A 20724-nucleotide genomic window follows, 5' to 3' on the forward strand; every position below is an offset into this window, starting at 1 on the left:
ACTTACCATTTCTTTGTATCTTCTTTGATTTTTTTCAGCATTGTTTAATAGTTTTCTGTCTATAAGTCTTTCAACTTCTTGGTTAAGTTTATTTGTAAGTACTTTGTCCTTTTCGATGCTATCATAAATGGGGTTGTTAATTTCCTTTTTAGATTGGTCATTGTTAGTGGATAGAAATGGAACTGATTTTTGTGTTTTGTTTTTTGTATTCAGTAACTTTAGTGAAATTGTTTATCTGTCGTAACAGTTTTTTGTGGAATCTTTAGGGTTTTCTACATATAAAATCATGTCATCTGCAAAGAGAGATGATTTTACTTTCTTTTTTCCAACTTTGGCTGCCTTTTACTTCTTTTTCACATGTAATTGCTCTGGCTTGAACTCCCAGTACTACGTTCAATAGTAGTGGCGAGAGGGAGTATCCTTACCTTATTCCTGACGTTAGAGGAAAGGCTTTCAGTCTTTCACCATTGAGTATGATGCTCATTGTGGGCTTTTCATTTTTACTTTTTGACTTCTACTATGTTGAGGTGGTTTTCTTCTCTTCCTATTTGGTTGAGTGTGTTTATTATGAAGGGTGTTCAATTTTGTCGAGTGCTTTTTCTGCACCAGTTGAGATGATGGTGTGATTTTTGTCTCCTTCTGTTAATGGGGTATATTGTATTAATTTTCTTATATTGAACGGTCCTTGCATTCCAGGTGGAAAACCCACTTGCTCATAGTGTGTAATCCTTTGAATGTGCTGATAAATTCAGTTCAGTAGTTGTTGCTCGCTCGCTCATTCGGGTTCTGCTCTGTTGACCCCGTGAACTGCGGCACACCAGGATTCCCTGTCCTTCACTGCCTCCTGGAGTTTGCTCACACTCATGTGCGTTGCACTGGTGATACCATCCCCCCGTCTCATTTGCTGCCGCCTTCCTCTCCTCCTGCTTTCAGTCTTTCCCAGCGTCAGGGTCTTTTCCAATGAGTCAGCTCTTCACATCAGAAGAAAGTATTGGCCAAAGTATTGGAGCTTCAGCTTCAGCATCAGTCCTTCCAGTGAATATTCAGGGTTGATTTCCTTTAGGATTGACTAGTTGGATCTCCTTGCCGTCCAAGGGACTCTCAAGAGTCTTCTCCAGCACCGAGGCTCGAAGGCATTGCTTATTCATAGTAGTCTCATAATCCTTTTTATGTCTGTGACATCAGTTGTAATATTCTCTTTTGTTTCGAGTTTTAGTTATCGCAGTCTTCTCTTTTTTTTCTAGTTTAATGGAGGAGTTAGCGCTTTTATTGGTCTTTTAAAAAAAATCAACTCTTGGTTTCTTGATTTTTTTTCTATTGTTTTTCTTTTCTCTATTTTGTTCATCTCCGCTATAATCTTTATTTTTACTCTCCCTCTGCTAACTTTTGGTTTTATTTATTGTTGTTTTTTCCTACTTCCTTGAGAAGTAGAAATATAGTTAATTTGTTGATTTGAGATCTTTCTGTGTTTTCATAGCTATAAACTTCTCTGTTAGTACTGCTCTCTGCATCCCACGCGTTTTGGAATCTTTTTTGTTTGTTTTCATTTGTTTCCAGATATTTTCTAAATTCTCTTGTGATTTCTTCTTTAACCCATTAGCTGTTTAAGAGTGGGTTGTTTAATTTCAAGGTTGACTTTTTAAGGTAGCAAATAGTTAATGAAAAATGAGATTCTTTGTCTTCATTCTTGAAGATTCACTTTTATAATTGAGATCTCTTTATGTATTTGGAGTTTAAGTAAAATAAAAAATATTTTCAGAGCAAAACATGATAAAAGTAAAATTTGAAATGCAGATAGAATTTCTAGCTTTCAGTTCATTTCCTGAGAGCTTATGTCAAGTATTCTTGCACTTTGTTTTTGTAGAAGCCTCTGCGTTTGATCCAAAGTAACTAGTACTCTGCTGCAGAATCTAATTGATTTGTTTTTGTTCAGTCACTCAGTCATGTCCAACTCTTTGCAACCCCATGGACTGCAGCACATCAGGCTTCTCTGTCTTCCACTGTCTTCCGGAACTTGCTCAAACTCATGTCCATTGAGTCAGTAATACCATCCCACCATCTCATCCTCTGTCACCCCGTTCTCCTCTTGCCCTTAATCTTTCCCAGCATCAGGGTGTTTTTCAGTGAGTTGGCTCTTCACATCAGGTGGCCAGAGTATTAGAGCTTCAGCTTCAGGATGAGTCCTTCCAATGAATATTCAGAGTTGATTTCCTTTAGGATTGACTGGTGCTATCCCCTTGCAGTCCAAGGGATGCTCAAGAGTCTTCTCCAGCACCACAGTTTGATAGCATCAATTCTTTGGTGCTCAGCCTTCTTTATGGTCCACCTCTCACATCCATACATGACTACTAGAAAAGCTATAGCTTTGACTATGGTCAAAGTCAGCAAAGTGATGTCTCTCCTTTTTAGTACGCTGTCTACTTTTCCACAGAGACAAAGAGGCACAGTGGTGTTTCAGCCCCTCTTTAAATCAGTGATGATGGCAGAAATCATTTTTGATGATAATATAATAAAAGCCTACAAAGCACCAAGTTTTTAATGCCATTATCACTAATCCTCAAAACAGCCTTCCAAGGGACATATTATTATCCCTGTTTTACCAATAGGTAAACTGAGGCTCAGAGAAGTGAAGTAACTGGTCTGGGATCAAGTGAGTGGAGAGAACATGGGCTCAAACCCAGGTCTGTCTGGTGCCAGAGCTCACACTCCTTTCACTGTGATGGGCTGGTTCTTGCAAAGATTTCCAGGTCAGCGCTTGCATCTCCTTATAAAAAAAAAAAGTGCTCCATATAATTACTCTTTGGAAACCATCCCTCTTGTGTACCCTTGTGTAGATGATGCTCGTTAGAAACAGGGATGTTCTGAGAAGCCCCGAGAGTGCTGACAGGAGCAGCAGGCAGGGGTGAGGGTGGCTGAGCAGAGATGCCGGCAGCTTGCGTCTCTGAGAGACAGACCTGCCCATTGATAAGGGGCTGCAAGCCCTGAACTCCCAGGTCAGGACCCAGGCCTGTGCTGTGAGAGAGCCCTGGGTCCTCTGCTCCTCCAGGTATGAAGGAGCTCATGGACAGGGCTCGTCCTCAGCAATATTATCTTGCAAGGAAAGAAGGAAGGGAGGATAATTAGTAACCATCACATTTGATACGGGCTGCCCCAGTGGCTCAGCGGGTAAAGAATCCGCCAGCAATGCAGGAGACACAGGAGACTCGGGTTCGATTCCTGGATCGGGAAGATCCCCTGGAGAAGGAAATGGCTACTTGCTCCAGTATTCTTACCTGGGAAATCCCATGGACAGAGGAGCCTGATGGGCTACCATCCAAAGGATCGCTGAGCAACGACTGAGCCAATTAAGCATGCATACTTTATATATGTGTATGCATTAGCACTTTGGAAAGTTTTTTTGTATATCAGCCAATTTTAAATCTTTATTGAACTTGTTACAACTTTACTTGTGTTGTTTATGTTCTGGCATTTTGGCCATGAGACATGTGGGATCTTAGTTCCCGGCACGGGGACCGGATCTGCACCCCTGCACTGGATGGTGAGGTCTTAACCTCTGGACCACTGGGAAAACCCTGTATATCAGCATTTAGATAATAAGCTTCCTCCTATAAATATTCTTAGTCCTCTGTAGACTTTTCTTTTTCTGTGACAAAATGATCAGTCATAGTCATTTGATAAGCTGTTGTTTAGCGGTCAACTAGAATTAACGTGGTTTTCTAGATTGTCTGAAACTCTTGGTTTTCAGCATAAGGCGTAGTGATTCACTTACTTTGTTTCTTTGCCTTATATGGGCTTCCGTGGATCTGAATTCTCATCCATCTGGAAGTTGGAAACCCAAACAGTGGCCTGTTAACAGTTACTCTGTGATAAAGTTCCTATAGATCTCTCCTGAGGAGAGAGAGTTTTGAAAACAGAAGCAAGCTGGGCATTCTGACTGTTAGGAGTAAAACAACCTCCAAGACATTTAAAATACATGTACAATCGTGTTAGAATTTTTCTGTAATCAGAGTTCTAAATTAAACGAACTGGGGCGTCTGCGGCGTCTGGATGGGTATATGTTTGTTTTCTTTTCTCGGGTTTTTTCAGCCTAGTACTGAAGAACAAAATCCCCTTTGGAAATTGTCCAGCACCCAGGGGTTGTGCTTTGTGTTGCCAATTAAGACTTCGATTGGGGGCTTGATTTGGAATCCTTGGGAAAAGCTTTGTTTCCATTAGTCAAAGAAGAAAAGGCAGAGAATCCGGGAAGACATTGTAGGTCGTACCTTGCTCAGTGGGGATGCTGAAGCTGACAATAGAACAACATTCCCACTGGCTCAAAACGGAGACAATCACTCATTCTTTCCACCCCTAAGTAGAGCTTTACAATAGCGCAGAGCTGTGAGAAGAGAGATCAAAAGAACAAAACTGGTGCAAAAAGAGAGCATTATTTTTAAAATGCTCCGCTCCAATTGGAAGATAGTATGGTAAATATCCATGGTTTCCAAACAAACAGCTGACAGTCCTTTGGAAAAATAGCTGCACTCATTAGCAAGACAGTGTTTGTGAAAGCCCCGAAGTCAGCACCAGGTGCTTAAGGATTTAAATCTGCTTCGGGTTGTTGTTTCGTTTTTCTAATATATTTATCATTGAGATCCACTGAGATGTATGTGTTAAATTCATATTCTGAGTCTGATCTCTCCAACAAGACTAGAGATGGGAGTATTATGCTGTTGAACAGAGGAAGATGAATTGGCACCTACCCTCTTATCAGAAAGGATGCAGTTCCCCGGTCTGGGCTCAGGTTGTGAAATGTTAGTCGCCCAGTCTTGTCTGACTCTTTGTGACCCCATGGACTGTAGCCCTCTGGCCTCCTCTGTCCATGGAATCTTACAGACAAGAATACTGGAGTGGGTAGCCATTCCCTTCTCCAGGGGATCTTCCCAACCCAGGCATCGAACTCAGGTCTCCTGCATTGCAGGTGGATTCTTTACCATCTGAGCCTCCAGGGAAGCCCCCTAGGCTCAGGTAGTTGACTTCATATGATAGAAAAAAAAAAAAACCAACTTATTTTCATGTGTCAAATTCTCTAAGACCACCAGGCTTCTTAGAAAATACCTTTTTGTTGTTGCAATGATGTCTTTAGCCTTTCTTAATTATTGAAGTGTGTGACTTCAGTCTGTCACAGTTCCCTCACCCTTGCAGGACAAAAGCCAGGTTAGTTCTGGTCCCTGCTGACTTGCCAGTGCTCAGCACAGCACCCAGTATAAGTTGATTCCAAGTATTTGTCGAGCATGTGCTCAGTCATGTCCAACTCTTTATGACCCCATGGACTGTAGCCCACCAGGCTCCTCTGTCAAAGGGATTCTCCAGACAAGAATACTGGAGTGGTTGCCATTTCCTGCCCGCATTTGTCAAGTAGATAATTCTTCTAATCTAGTGTTAATCACTCCAGCTGTCATGACAGATGACCTCATTAGAAAATCTCTGGTCACGCATACAAGCTTCCCCTTAAGATTCATATTTTTTTTCAATTGTAAAAATTTGGGATCTTTTCCCCAAGATTTTGGAAAGCCAATTCTTGGTTCCAGATCACATAATGAAAGAAAGACATCAGTCATGGTAGCTTATTACACTTAGAGTTACTATCTAACCTTGAGAAGAAAGATGGCCACTTTTCCTCTGCTCTCCATTTGCAGAGATACAGTTTTACATCTGAAATTTAGTTTAAGTCGGCAAAAGCCATTGAATGCAACTGTGGTGTAGTGTAAAGAACTATTACGTTTTCAGAACTTAGAAAGTATGGAATTTGGGAGTGGGGCTGAGAGCAGAAGGGAAAAGAAGAAATGGTGGTATTATTAGTGCATTTCTACACCAGACGTATTTGCCTTAAGCACTAAAAAATGTGTGATTATACATTCTCTCCCAAGCTAGGACTTCTACCACTTTGAAAATAAAGAGCATGATTTTACCCTTGCTGTCCTGAGGGAACATAACTTCTTTGGTTACTCCCTGCTGTTTATTGCAGGAGGCTCCTCACAGAGTGTATACAGTATTAACTCCTTCTGACCGCCCTTGTTCCTGCAAGTGTCTTGTCTTCAAGCTCTATTTTCTGTCCTTGGCTTTGAGTCCTAGTAAGTCCTCTTTAATTCAGAAGAGCCCTTGGCTCTCAAAAGGAAATTTCTTGTTCTTCTTGAGTGTACAACAATAGTAGATTAAACAAAAAAAAAAAGATTAACATGTTAATGCAAATGTGCAAATAACAAATATCTTGAAAGGGTTGTGATGGGTTATACCCAAGTCTATATATGCAGACCGAAATGCTTTCCTGTTTTAATGTGCAGTGTATTCTGTAATTTATTGAAGTTTACAAAAATAATTTTCCATGCTTTTATTACTACACTCACGTTTATTCTGCACGCCTCTCATACATAGATTAAACAGGTCTGTGAGCCTTCTCAGTGCTTACACACTGAACAGATCCATGGCCAGGTGAGGGGCACTTAGACTTCCAGTGTAACCTCCCTGATGCCGCTTGCCCGTTTCACCTGCTGCTAGTGTAGTCGCTTAGAGGGTCTTACCTGATGCCTGCCATTGCTCAAGTCTTAAATCACGTAGCTGTTACTACTTCTTCCCTAGGTGTTGTTAACTAAGAGATTCAGCAGAGAGCCAGGGGTCGTGACCGCAGCCGTTTGACTTTATACCCTGAAGCCATCCCCCCATCTGTCGTTGTTGTTGTGCAGCGGCTCGGTCACATCGGACTCCTTGCAGCTCCAAGAACTGCAACACACCAGGCTTCCCTGTCCTTCACTGTCTCCCAGAGTCTGCTCAAACTCATATTCATTGAGTCAATGATGCCATCCAACCATGTCATCCTCTGTTGCCCTCTTCTCCTCCTGCCCTCAGTCTTTCCCAGCATCAGGATCTTTCCAGTAAGCCAGCTCTTTGCATCAGGTGGCCAAAGCTTTGGAGCTTCAACTTCAGCATCAGTCCTTCCAATGAATATTCAGGTTTGATTTCCTTTAGGATTGACTCGTCTGATATCCTTGTAGTCCAAGGTACTCTCAAGAATGTTCTCCAGCGCCACAGTTCAAAGCATCAGTTCTTCGGCATTCACCCTTTTTTAAAGTCCAGCTCTCACATCCATACATGACAACTGAAAAAACCATAGCTTTGACTATACGGATGTTTGGTGGCAAAGTGATGTCTCTGCTTTTTAATATGCTGTCTAGGTGTGTCGTAGCTTTTCTTCCAAGGAGCAGGCATCTTTTAATTTCATGGCTGCAGTCACTGTCTGCAGTGACCATGGAGCCCAGGAAAATAAAGTCTGTAGAATAGGAATGATGATACATTCACTGGGGATTCGAGGTTTAAATTCAACGATGCGTATGAAATGCAAAACTCTTCATAGATGTGAACTGTTGCTGCCCACGGCTGCATCACTGTCCTCGCTCTCTTCACTCAAGATCGCCCCTCTTCACTCTTCCAGGAGCTAGGTTGAGTGCTAATTATTAGCAAATCGGCTAACGTTTGCTATCATTGATTAGCAGTCACAGTGTTTCAGCTCTTTAAGGGTGCTTTATACAAGCTTTCAAATTGCCATGAACTTGCCCTGAACTCCCACAAGGACGCCACAGAGGTGATGCTGGAGGCTGCCAGCTGCCAGGGCGGGGTGCCTGAGAGCCTCATGTCAGATGCTCGACAGAGAACACTCTCGAGACGTGAACTGAGCTTGGTGTTTATCGTCACTGGAAGATCTTGAACTTTAGCACAAAGCCTTCTGTAATTTGTAGACTTCAATCCTAAATTTCAGAAATGTAATGCTCTCCCAAGAGCTGTAATTTCCTTGTCCTCAAATTGAGTGTTCTAAAAATTCACATTTTGCTCTTAAGGCACACCCGTGTGGATCCCAGCTGTGAGATCCCGGTGCTGTCAATTCAGAGTTTCCTCAGTGACTGAAGAGCCTACGCAGAAAGTGTCTTCCACTCATTGTGATCATGCTCATCTTATTTATGTTTGCTCACTCAGAGAACGAGATGTTTTTTTCAAAAACCGATACACCCTACAGTTTTAAAAAAACATGCTAAGAGCTTCTTTACTGGCTGGTTGGACATGACAGAGGAAGAAGGACTGAAATGGGCTGGAAGGAAGGCAGAGATGAGCAGGAAAAGGGAATGAAGGGAAGACTGGGGGCATCCCATGTGCAAAGCTCTTGCCCGTTTGGTGCTATTTCATTGTGAGAAAGGAAGGCATGTCCAGCCCAGCGGTAGTAGCCTTGCTGTCTCGGGCTCCTGGGCTCCTGTCTCCTCCTGATGGAACTTTGGGTCCCATGCACCCTCTCCTGGCTCCGTGCTCACTGGAGCCTCTGAGGCTCCATCATCAAGGTCCCCTCCTCCACCCACAGCCCCAGCACTTTACCGTCCTCCCTGGGTTCTTGCTTCTCTGGTCTCTCCAGGTTTCTCTGCCTCCTGAGATTCCCAGGGCAGTTCTTCAGCCTACCTTGTCCACCTCATTTCTCTTTTCCAGGAGGCAAAGGTTCTCCTCATTTCCATCTCCTCTCCTTCCCGGTGTGGAGATGCCCTCTGCGTCCGTGGTTCAGTAACCCCACTGACGTTGGCGTCCTGAGCCCCGTCCTGGGTTGCAGACTTACGTTCTTGCCCACCTGCACCTCGACTCTCTGCATCCACACCAGACCCCCCGACACACAGTCCTGCCAGGGGGCAGCTCCTCCATTCACCCTTCTTTTTTATTCTCATGGAGCAGGTGCTATATGATGGCATCTCCCTGTGCTCCTTTGCCAGTGTGACACTCCCGTGTATTGTTTTATTTATTTCATCCTTTCATTTAATAAATATTTATCAAGCTTCTCTACTAGACTCTGCACAGAGTATAAGAATGATAAATGAGATGAGATTTCAGGAGACATATGACCTGATGATGAAGATTTAAAAAAAAACAAAAAACTTTACAGGTTGTCTGTAGCATGCTTCCAGGCTCCAAGAGCAGACCACCAAGCTACAGCCCCTGCCCTGGCTAACTGGCCCCTCACCCCTGTGGGTTACTGTGCAGGGGTACCCCTTTTCCTAGGACGGGCTCCTGCCTATTGTGTAACTGCAGCATATCCAAGGCACTCATTTTCTCTCTCCCAGAAATTCACAGTCTTCAGAAAGTCTTCCCTAGACATCCCACAGCAGTCTTCCAACTACTCTAGGCCCTCTGGTTATACAGAAGGAAGCAAGCACTTGCGTGGGACCCCTCGAAACGAGGCACCCCACAGAGAGTGGGTTGCGTTTGCCCCACGTGTGCCTTTAGACCAGAGCTCTCCAGTAGCAGCACTGCTGACCTTTGGGTCTGGACCAGCTTTGTCATAGTGCTCTCCTGGGCTTTAGAAGGGTATTTGGGGCTTCCCAGGTGGCACTAGTGGTAAAGGACCCACCTGCCAATGCAAGGGATGTGGGTTCAGTCCCTGGGTCAGGACGATCTGCTGGAGGAGGGCACGGCAACTCGCTCTAAGTGGGTTAGTATTCTTGCGTGGAAAATCCCATAGACAGAGGAGCCTGGCAGGCTGCAGTCCATGGGGTCTCAGGGTCAGACACGACCGAAGTGACTTAGCTGTAGCAGTGGCTGCTGCTACACCCATCAGATCCCTGGCGTCCACCCATTAGATGTAGCAGCTCTCCCTGCTCCCCAGTTGTGACAAGCTAAAGTGTCCCTGGGGGGCAGAGTCGCCCCTGGTTGAGCACCACTGGTCTAGACTGAAGCCTACACAAGGGTCACCTCCCGATAAGGCCGTGGTATTCATGGTACTCATGAATATTCATGATACTAATACTCATGGTATTGTTGGAGTTGCTACCTTTCACCTTCCCTGATGACCTTGAACTTCACTAACTGTTACAAAGGCAAGAAGCATAGATCTCAAGTGACATTCTGAAAAAATTTTTGATCTCTGTAGTAAGGAATTTAGAACCACTCTATCTTTTAAAATATCCACATGGAAATAGGATGTTCTATGTATATGTTTTCGCATTCAGCACTAGGACAAAACCACTCCGGGAAGGAGTTCTCTGTCATTTCACTGTCTTTCCTTCGACTTTCAGTACCGTCAAGAGGACCAGCTCATCTGAACGGGTGTCTCCTGGCGGTCGAAGGGAAAGCTATGGGGATTCCAAAGGGAACCGGAACCGCACAGGATCCACCAGCAGTTCTTCTAGTGGCAAAAAGAACAGTGAAAGGTAAGGGGTGTCTTCCCGCCCATGCCTGCCGTTCCAATGTTGTGTGACCTCTCTTCCCCAGCGGTGAATCCGAAGGCCCCCCTAATGTGCACATAAGCAAGGAGCCCTCGTGGCTCGTGCGCCTTCTCCGGACGTCACTGTGGGCTCGGCAGACAGCTCCTGGTCACAGCTCACCCCAGCTACCAGCCAGGTGGAGAACTGTGACTTCAACTCCCTATGCATGCAGGAGGCATTCTTGAGAACTTGCTTAGTACCAACTCCATGGAATTTGGGAAGCTTCTGAATTGATAATGTGTGGGACACTTTATATTTCTAAAACTCTCAGCTCCCCCTTTTTTTTTGGCTGCATTGGGTCTTCGTTGCTGTGCACGGGCTTTCTCTAGTTGTGGAACACAGTCTCTAGAGCACAAGGGCTCAGTCGTCGCAGCATACAGGCTTAGCTGCCTAGTGGCATTAAACCTGTGTCCCCTGCATTGGAAGGTGGATTCTTAACCACTGGACCACCAGGAAAGATCCACTCAGCTGCCATTTTAAAGTTAACTTTAGTGGCTTAAGTTTGTCAACAACATTTTCTACGACAGACTGGGTAAAAAGTTGTAATTGCATGATTTGTCAGAAATTATTTTTAATATCGAGCTAACACCAGAAATAGGAACCACCTTCTTTCTGGTTTCATGAGTCTTTTTCTTTGAGGTTGGTTTATAATGGATTATGATAACTCCCTGTTAAACTCAATGGCACCCCACTCCAGTACTCTTGCCTGGAAAATCCCATGGATGGAGGAGCCTGGTAGGCTGCAGTTCATGGGGTCGCGAAGAGTCGGACACGACTGAGCAACTTCACTTTCACTCTTCACTTCCATGCATTGGAGAAGGAAATGGCAACCCACTCCAGTGTTCTTGCCTGGAGAATCCCAGGGATGGGGGAGCCTGATGGGCTGCCATCTATGGGGTCGCACAGAGTTGGACACGACTTAGCAGCAGCAACATTTTATTAGTGAGAGCTAATTTGGGGCATTTTAACAGCTTGTTTTACGTCTAAGAATGTATTGTGTATATGAGGACAGTTTCTCTGTATATATCTACTCAACATACTTTATTCTTTCTTTTTAAACATCATGCTTTAAATTTTATTCTCTGTTGAGCAAAGCTTAGGAAGGAATTTCAGCTTCACAGGCTAACCATGTTTTGTTTTTTGTTTTTTTTCCAAATGTTCATGTAAGGAGAAGGCTTAGTCATAAAGCGGTGGACTCCAACCCACAGGCTGTAAAAGTTCCAAGTTTGTAAGTCCACTCTGATTCAGTCCTGTAAAAGAAGCTTAAGCTCTTTTTTGGTTTTATTCCTAAAAGACATGCTTTGTATAAAGAGATTGCAAGCACCTCTCATGTCTCTGGCAGGTCAAATCCACAGCCAATTAATAATCTCAAAACCACTGACATGGGGCTGTTGTCTAATTTAGACTATTAGGACTTCTTATCAGAAGATTATGCTAATTGGGTGATAATACCTTGGAAATAAGACCAAGTGGTTACAGCAGCAGCAGAGCATGAGTAAGTGGGAGATGCAGGGTGGCCTTTAGGCTTCTCTGAATTTAGGGTAAGCTCGGAAGTTGACCTGAGATGTCGAGCTCTAGGCAGTTCTTAAAAACTTGGCTCCTTCTCTGCACATCTGATTTGTATTAAGAATTTCCAGAAAGAATCTGCATTGTGCAAACTCCAGATCTGTTGTATCTTTTAAGTCCTATGTCTTAGCTCAGTGTGCTGGGTAAATATTTCCATGAAAGATATTTACAAAGTGTGTTTTTTTTTTTTTAATGCCAGGAAATTTTGATTTAGAAACGAAGGACTGGGAAAATTTACTAATCATTTTCTAAAAATAATTCAGGCAACTGAACATGGCCATTTAAACATAAGTTCCTTGTCTCATTAGATCCCAAGAATAGTTGAGACCCACGTAGTGCTGGACTCTTGAAAGTCACTTGGACTGCAAGGAGATCCAACCAGTTAATCCTAAAGGAAGTCAACCCTAAATATTCATTGGAAGGACTGATGTTCAAACTGAAGCTCCAATACGTTGGCCACCTGATTCAAAGGGCCAACTCATTGCAAAAGACCCTGATGCTGGGAAAGATTGAGGGCTGGAGGAGAAGGGGACAGCAGAGGATGAGACGGTTAGATAGCCTCACCAACTGAATGGACATGAATCTGAGCAAACTCTGGGAGATAGTGAAGGACAGGTGTGCTATAGTCCAGGGGGTCACAAAGAGTCAGACACAACTTAGCAATTCAACAACAGCAACACCACGTGTAGTGCTGAACTGGTTGAGTTGCACCTAAGGAGTTTCAGAGAGAAAGTTCCTGCGTTCTGTGGGTCATTGCTGGTACTGGCAGATGCCTTTAGGGACCCATGGAAATGATGGCAGCGGTAACTCAGACAGAAGGAAGAAGCAGCTAGAAGCAATAGAGGTGAAGGTCAAGCCGCTGCATCCGTCACTGCCTGTCCACTTCCCTTCATCCTTCCATTCCATTCCCCATCAAGAGCCCCTCTCTTGACCTGGAACTTGTACCAAACCAGAGCTGGAGTTTTATAGATCAATGCCCAGTCTCCAGGGCTTAAAGCAGGCAAAGAAAGGGATGGAAAGGTGCAATTCCGCTTTTAAACATTATGGTCCTCAGTAATCTAAGACAGCATGACCTCTTCCTCATCACACACAAATATCTGTCCACGGTCTTACCTTGTAACCCATTGTCCATGTGAGGTTACTATGCCTAGCAAGATGTAATGGAAAGGACACAGGTTCTGGAGTAGAAGAAAGATCTGGGTTTGTAAACAAACGTGGCCACTTCACTTCTCTGAGCCTCAGCTTTTACCCCTCTGTGAATGAAGGATTTTATATCTTAATGCCCTTGAATCTTGTCAGAGAGCTAACTGGTAAGAAAACACCCAGCACAGCACTTGGCACTCAGCAATGGCAGCTGTTGTAAATCATGGCCTGTTAGGGGAAAATATAGTTCGTGAGGCTTTCCAAAATTCTGAACTTGATTTTCCCCGATTGTAAGATGAAGGTGGTGGATGATGTCTGAAGTTGTTAGTCTTTATTCGGTCTAACACATACTAACTTACATCCACTGGACACTCTTATGAGTACAACCTGGATTTTGGCAAATTCTAATTGGCTGGAGAGACATAAAGTATTATACAGTCGCCCCAGGATGTCCAAGGACTGTTGGTTCCAGGACCCCACCCCCATGCCCATCCCCAAATCCATGGACGCTCAAGTCCTTCAGTTAGTGGTTCTGCATCCACAGATTCAGCCAACCATGGATTCTTATGCTTGTGTTTGATCCCTTGGATGCAGACACAGAGGACTGACCATACATTCTCACGGTTGTTAATGTCACATCAGAATGAACTGGTGTTCAAGCACTGAGACCCCCAGGAAAGCTCATCAGAACATGAGTGAGTGAGGGTGACCTTAGAGCTGTGACTTTGGGTCTGTCCTGATTCAGAGAAGAAGCAAGTCATTCACACCAGGTAGCGCTTGAACTTGTATCGGCCCCAAACCATTTGCTGTAAAGCTCGCAGCTACCACACAGCATATGCAAAGCTATCTTAGCACACCCGGCACTTGGTGAAAATGAGAAAGAGGCTCCTTTCAGCATTCTTGTGTCTCTGTAATAATACTCACAACAAATATAAAGCCATTTCCTATCAATTGTATAGATCTTACTGTCAAACATAAAGTAATAGTGTTTTGAGGTCCTAAACATTTACATTTTCTAAGATACATTAATTTATTGAATAATCATCATGTTTTATGTTCTTCCTGGTGGTCTCAGTCTTCTTGCTCATGTATCTCATTTCCTTTGGAAATGGTCACGGGAGTCAACAGTCTCTCTTGTGACGCTTTAGACTTTTATCTTAGAATAGTTAACATTTTAAAATATTTTCCTTGCAGTGAGCCACAGAATTTTAACAGCACTTATTAATCTTTGCACTGACACAATTTTCATAAGAACAAAAGCAATATTCAGCAATGTAATATTTACCTCATGTATTATTGATGGTATATTGTGAATGTTAACAATTATTTATATAGTGATTTGTGTCATAATGAGGTACTTATTAAATTTAAATAGGGGCTTGATAGTAACACTCTGATAAACAACCTGTACTATCTAATGTAGCCTAATCCAAGAAAGGGGTTTTGTTTGTTTAAGTGTTTCATATCAGACAGAAAAACAGCTACTATTTAGAATGTACAGTTAATGTTGCTGGATTGATAAAATGTTTCAATTATCCAACTGGTTCCCCCATTGTCATTTTGAAGGGAATAAGGTATATCAACTTTGTAAGCAAGACACTTGGTTTCCATCAAAAAGTTGTTGCAGTGTGAGCTGATTTTGTTCAAGTGAGAAATGTTACAGCCATCTGCTGGAAACCTTGTTGTAACACACAAACTGCCCATCTTTGGAGTCAACAAATATGAAAAAAGCTTCAAAACTGTGAAGACACCCACCACGTGCAGACTTGCCCTTGGACAGCCTTTAGTGTTGTGCAGCTGGCTGCTTTATCCAGGCTGCAAGGTCCAGAACTGCGAGTGGGACACTCAGCTCCATCCTTCTTGAAACTTCAGCCTCCAATGAGGAAGGCTTTTTTCTTTTTACTGAAGTATAATTGATTTACAATGTTGTGTTAGTTTCCGCTGCACAGCAAAGTAATTCAGTTACATATATATACGTAGACGATGCCCACTCTAATGGCAGAAAATGAAGACGAACTAAAGAGCCTCTAGATGAGAGTGAAAGAGGAAAGTGAAAAAGCTGGCTTGAAACTCAACATTTAAAAAAAAAGTAAGATCGTGGCATCCAGTTCCATCACTTCATGGCAAATAGAAAAAGTGGAAACAGTGACAGATGTTATTTTCTTGGGCTCCAAAATCACTGTGCACAGTGACTGCAGCCATGAAATTAAAAGGTGCTTGTTCCTTGGAAGGAAAGCTAATGTTTTAAAAAGCAGAGACATCACTTTGCTGCCAAACATCTGTATAGTCAAAGCTATATGGTTTTTCCAGTAGTAATGCATGGATGTGAGAGTTGGACCATAAAGAAAGCTGACTGCTGAAGAATTGACGCTTGCAAACTGTGGTGCTGGAGAAGACTCTTAAGAGTCCCTTGGACAGCAAGGAAGTCAAAACAGTCAATCCTAAAGGAAATCAATCCTGAATATTCTTTGGAAGGACTGTTGATGAAGCTGAAGCTCCATTACTTTGGCCACCTGATGGGAAGAGCCAACTCATTGGAAAAGACCCTGATGCTGGGAAAGGCTGAAGGCAAAAGAACAAGGGGGCGGCAGAAGGTGAGACGGCATCACTGACTCAATGGACATTAATTTGAGCAAACTCCTGGAGGTAGTGGAGGATAGAGGAGCCTGGCATGCTGCAGTCCGTGGGGTCACAAAGGGGCAGACACGACTTAGTGAAAGAACAACAACAAATATATAAGTACAATACTGTATGTATTCTTTTCCATTGTGGTTTATTATAAGATTTGTTACTATCGAATATGATTCCCTGTGCTGTACAGTAGGTCCTTGTTGCTTATCCATTCTAGATTTAATAGTTTGTATCTGCTAATTGCAAACTCCCAGTCTGTCCCTCCCCTGCCCTCTTCCCCTTGGCAGCCACAAGTCTGTTCTGTGTGTCTGGGAGTCTGTTTCTTTTTTATGGATAAGTTCAATTTGTATCATATTTTAGAGTCCACATGTAAGTGATATCATTTGTCTTTGTCTGACTTCACTTATTATGACCATCTCTAGGTCCGTCCATATTGCTGCACGTGTCATGATTTCTTTCTTTTTCATGACTGAGCAGTATTCCATTGTGTATATACATGTGCACGGACACGCCTTCGTTATCCGTTCACCTGCTGATGGACATTTACGTTGCTCCCATGTCTTGGCTGCTGTGAGTAGTGCTGCTGTGGATATGGGGGTGCGTTATCCTTTTGAATTATACTTCTGTCCAAATAGATGCCCAGGAGTGGGACTGCTGGGTCATATAATAGCTCTCCTTTAGTTTTTTAAGGAACCTCCATGCTCACTCCAGTACTCTTGCCTGGAAAATCCCATGGATGGAGGAGCCTAGAAGGCTGCAGTCCATGGGGTCGCTGAGGGGCGGACACGACTGAGCAACTTCACTTTCACTTTTCACTTTCATGCATATGGAGAAGGAAATGGCAACCCACTCCAGTGTTCTTGCCTGGAGAATCCAGGGACAGGGGAGCCTGGTGGGCTGCCATCTATGGGGTCGCACAGAGTCGGACAGGACTGAAGTGACTTAGCAGCAACAATTAGCGTGCTGTTCTCCATAGCTGCTCCACAGTTTACCTTCCCACTGACAGTGTAGGAGGGTCCCCTTTTCTCCATACTAGCGGAGACAGTCTTTCTGGATGACACCTGGAGGTCCTTGTTGTTGTTCAGTCGCTCAGTCGTGTCCAGCTTTTTGTGACCCCATGGACTGCAGCACACCAGGCTTCCCCGTCCTTCACCACCTTCCAGACTTTGCTCCAGCTCATGTCCATTGAGTCGGTGCTGCCGTCCCACCATCTCATCCTCTGTCACCCCTTCTCCTCCTGCCCTCAATCTTTCCCAGCATCATGGTACTCTCCAGTGAGTCGGCTCTTCGCATCAGGTGGCCAAAGTATTGGAGCTTCAACTTCAGCATCAGTCCTTCCAATGAATATTCAGGGTTGATTACCTTTAGGATTGACTGGTTTGATCTCCTTGCTGTTCAAGGGACTCTCAAGAGTCTTCTCCAACACCACAATTCTAAAGCATCAATTCCTCGGCACTCAACTTTCCTTATGGTCCAACTCTCACATCCGTACACAACTACTGGAAAAGCCATCGCTTTGACTGTATGGATGTTTGTCAGCAAAGTGATGTCTCTGCTTTTTCAATCACTGTCTAGGTTTGTCATAGCTTTTCTTCCAATGAACAAGCGTCTTTTAATTTCACGGCTGCAGTCACTGTCCTCACTGATTTTGGAGCCCAAGAAAATGAAGTCTGTCAGAGGTCCTTAAGGCTCAGCCTTGCTTTGGTTTTCCTTGAGCATCACTGATGGTGGGATCTAAATCTTAATGTTCGGCCTGGGTTCAAGTCCTTCATCCACTGGCTGCTCACCCTCTCTTGTGCCCTGATATCCACATCTGCCAACACTGGCTCCCACTTCCCCCAGCAGGATTTATTTTCCCTTGTGAAGTAGTTTACTATTACACAAGGTAACCTGTGTTTGGGGATATCCAAATATACAAAAAGAGGAAAGGAAAACCCTCTATAATCATGGCAGTCAGAGGATTCGCAGCTCCCATTTTATTGTGTTTCCATCCAGACGTTATTTCTAGGGTGTTGCGTGTGTATAATTTTTACATAAATTATATTCTTCTGCACACATTTTGTAACCCTCTTTTTCATTTGCTGTGTAAGCATGCCTTTGTGTCAGGAAATATACTCTTACAACATTTTCTCAGATGAGGACCATCATTTACCTAGATGAACGCACTTTAATTGGGCATTTGGGAATCAGGAAGACTTTTCTAGTCCAGTCAGACCAGCCCAACCTCTGGAACAACGCCTGGCATACAGTAGGTGCTCGGCCTCTTAGTTGTGTCTGACTCTTTGTGGCCCCGTGGACTGTAGCTCACCAGGCTCCTCTGCCCATGGAATTTTCCAGGCATGAATACTGGTGTGGAGTGCCATTTCCTTCTCCAGGGGATCTTCTCAACCCAGGGATCAAGCCCACATCACTTAACGTCTTCTGCATGGGCAGGAGGAGTCTTTACCACTAACGCCACCTGAGAAGCCCTTGTAGGTACAGTTCAGTTCAGTCACTCAATCGTGTCCGACTCTTTGCGACCCCATTAATCGCAGCACGCCAGACCTCCCTGTCCATCACTGACTCCCGGAGTTCACCCAAACCCACGTCCATCGAGTTGGTGATGCCATCCAGCCATCTCATCCTCTGTCGTCCCCTTCTCCTCCTGCCCCCAATCCCTCCCAGCATCAGAGTCTTTTCCAATGAGTCAACTCTTCGCATGAGGTGGCCAAAGTACTGGAGTTTCAGCTTTAAGATCATTCCTTCCAAAGAACACCCAGGGCTGATCAGAATGGACTGGTTGGATCTCCTTGCAGTGAACAGTATGAACAGTAGGTACCCAATAAGTATTTGTTGAATGTATCTTTTTTACCCCAGCCAATATAACAGGAAGAATTTAGGCTTAAGGAGCGTCATGGCCATATCCGTTTTAATCCCAGCTCTGCCACTTTTGTTCTGGGACTGTGAACTAGTTACTTAATCTCACTGAGGTTCCTCTCAGCACCAGTGAAAACTAGCCCCTACCCACCGCCCAGGGCTGCTGTGAGGATTAAACAAGATAGTGTCCGTCGGTAGCATCCTCGGCATGGGGCTTGCCAACCCTGGGACTCCATAGGTGATAGGCACCACTGTTATTTGCCTTCTCCATTCTAGTGTTTGGGCTGATGTTTGCACAGCTTTGCTCACCCCAGTCCTCAGTCCTGAGTGCCTCTCTTCTTCAGGACATTCCAGAATTCTCCAACTTCCGTTAGAGACCTCACAGAAATTCTGCCACCTTATTCAGTCACTTTCCCAGCACTGCCTGACTCACTGAGCCCCTGCTATATGCGGGACACAGCATGAGGCATGGCGGGAAGTGAAAGGAGCAGCCCACGAAGACTCGTGCTCTCAACAGACACAGTTGACACCCGCAGCTGAAAGGGGTCAATGTCCTCCATTTCCAAAGGTCGCTGCCCACACCAGGGAGGCAAAGGACAGTCAACTCAACAGGAATGTAGGTAAAAGGTGTGAGCAGAGGCAGTTCACCGAGAAAGAAGTACAAATAGCCAATTAATTAAGGAAAAGATGTTCAAACTCCGTCTTCATTAAAGTAATGCAAATCTAAAAAAAAAATAAATAAAGTAACGCAAATCTAAGTAAGAAAAATCTTTCTATTGTATTATAAAATCAAAAAGCCCAAAATCAAACAAATGCACAGCTCGGTGAGTGACAGCTTCTAACACTTAGTACATAGAGGCTCCCCTTGTCCTCAGTGACGTATGTATGTGTCTGGAGGCCTGACAGGGAGAGGAGAGCTCCAGCCAATCCTGCAAGACCCGACTCGGGATGCCCGTCTCTGGGAAGCCTGCCTGAGAGCCCCGGTCTGAGTTAGCCACCCTCCAGATTGCTTTGTTCCTGCCCATTAACCTTATGGGCTTCCCTGGTGGCTCAGATGGTAAAGAATCCGCCTACAGTGCGGGAGACGTGGGTTTGATACCTGGGTGAGGAAGATCCCCTGGCGAAGGATATGATAACTCACTCCAGTATTCTTGCCTGGGAAATCCCATGGGTACAGGAGCCTGGCAGGCCACAGTCCTTGGGGTGGCAAAGAGTCAGACACGACTCAGTGACTAACACACACATTAACTGTGTAACTCCCTCCCCACCTGCCAGGGGCGTCACCACCCTCCCCCCACCCGCTATACCTTTAAGCTTCAGGAGGGCATTAAAGAGCTGGGTCTTTTTTTTTTTTTATTCTTTGTATTCCTAGCACTTTGCATAGTCTGTCTGGCACACAGTAAGTGCTCAACAAGCATTCATTGAATGAATGAAAAAATGTTTCCCATATACTTGTTAAAACTGTGATCATTTAAGAACTATGCAAATAGCACCACCTATTGGTGGGTGATTTTAACACTACATTTGGATTCTAAAACGTTTACACTGGAAATGAGGTGACTTAAATGAATCTTTTTTTTTTTTAATGAAAAGATTGTTTCAGTCTTTAAGCCAAGGGGTCATTTACTTTTTAACAAATGTTAAAATATATAAGCACTGATATTCTTTATTTTGTTTCAGTTTTGAGGCTGTTAGGTGAGGAGCTCAAAAAATACATGTAGGTTATTGTCAGTGAAATTAGGAGAAAGAGGGAAGATATTAATTAATAATCACATGTTAAGTATTTTGTTACATGTTATATTTGATCCTGAAGATACCCTGTGCCTCACAGTGCTTTTGGTCCTGTTTTATAGATGAAAGAATCTAGTGTTTGTGGAGGTGAAGTGATTTGCCCAAATAAAACACAAATCCAGCTGACTTCAAAATCTCTGCCCCTTCTGCTGTGTTAAACTAAAGTATTGGTTGGAGATGTCTATGAATCAGTAGTTTTTGACCCCAATAGTGACTTCTAAATATTTTAAATCTATAGTTCCTGAATGACCCTACTTGTATTATAGTTAAAAGCTGCTTACTTAGGGCAGGTTATAAAAGAATCATCATTTACGTAGCAGAGTATTTTGACTTCCAACAGGGATTATATTCCATCAAGTGAAATCATTTTCAGGAGTCATGGTACCGTGTTCTGGGAGGTACCATTTTTATAGATGAGTAAGTCTCAGGAGAAAAAAAAGTTTAACTTTGGAACAGTGTCTTCCTCGACCAG

The 20724-nt window shown here is 43.8% G+C and overlaps 1 protein-coding gene across 6 annotated transcripts in view; it reads left to right on the forward strand.

Annotated features, from left to right (window-relative positions):
- Positions 1 to 20724, forward strand: part of EML1 (EMAP like 1) — a 199021-nt gene that overhangs the window by 134268 nt on the left and 44029 nt on the right. For all 6 annotated transcript variants that reach the window (XM_070357957.1, XM_070357954.1, XM_070357956.1 and 3 more), the window contains exon 4: positions 10077 to 10211. In XM_070357957.1, the coding sequence (XP_070214058.1) occupies positions 10077 to 10211 (135 nt within the window). The remainder of the gene's footprint in view (positions 1 to 10076; positions 10212 to 20724) is intronic.

The sequence above is a fragment of the Bos mutus genome, chromosome 21 (genome assembly GCF_027580195.1).
Source record: "Bos mutus isolate GX-2022 chromosome 21, NWIPB_WYAK_1.1, whole genome shotgun sequence".
Taxonomy (NCBI): domain Eukaryota; kingdom Metazoa; phylum Chordata; class Mammalia; order Artiodactyla; family Bovidae; genus Bos; species Bos mutus.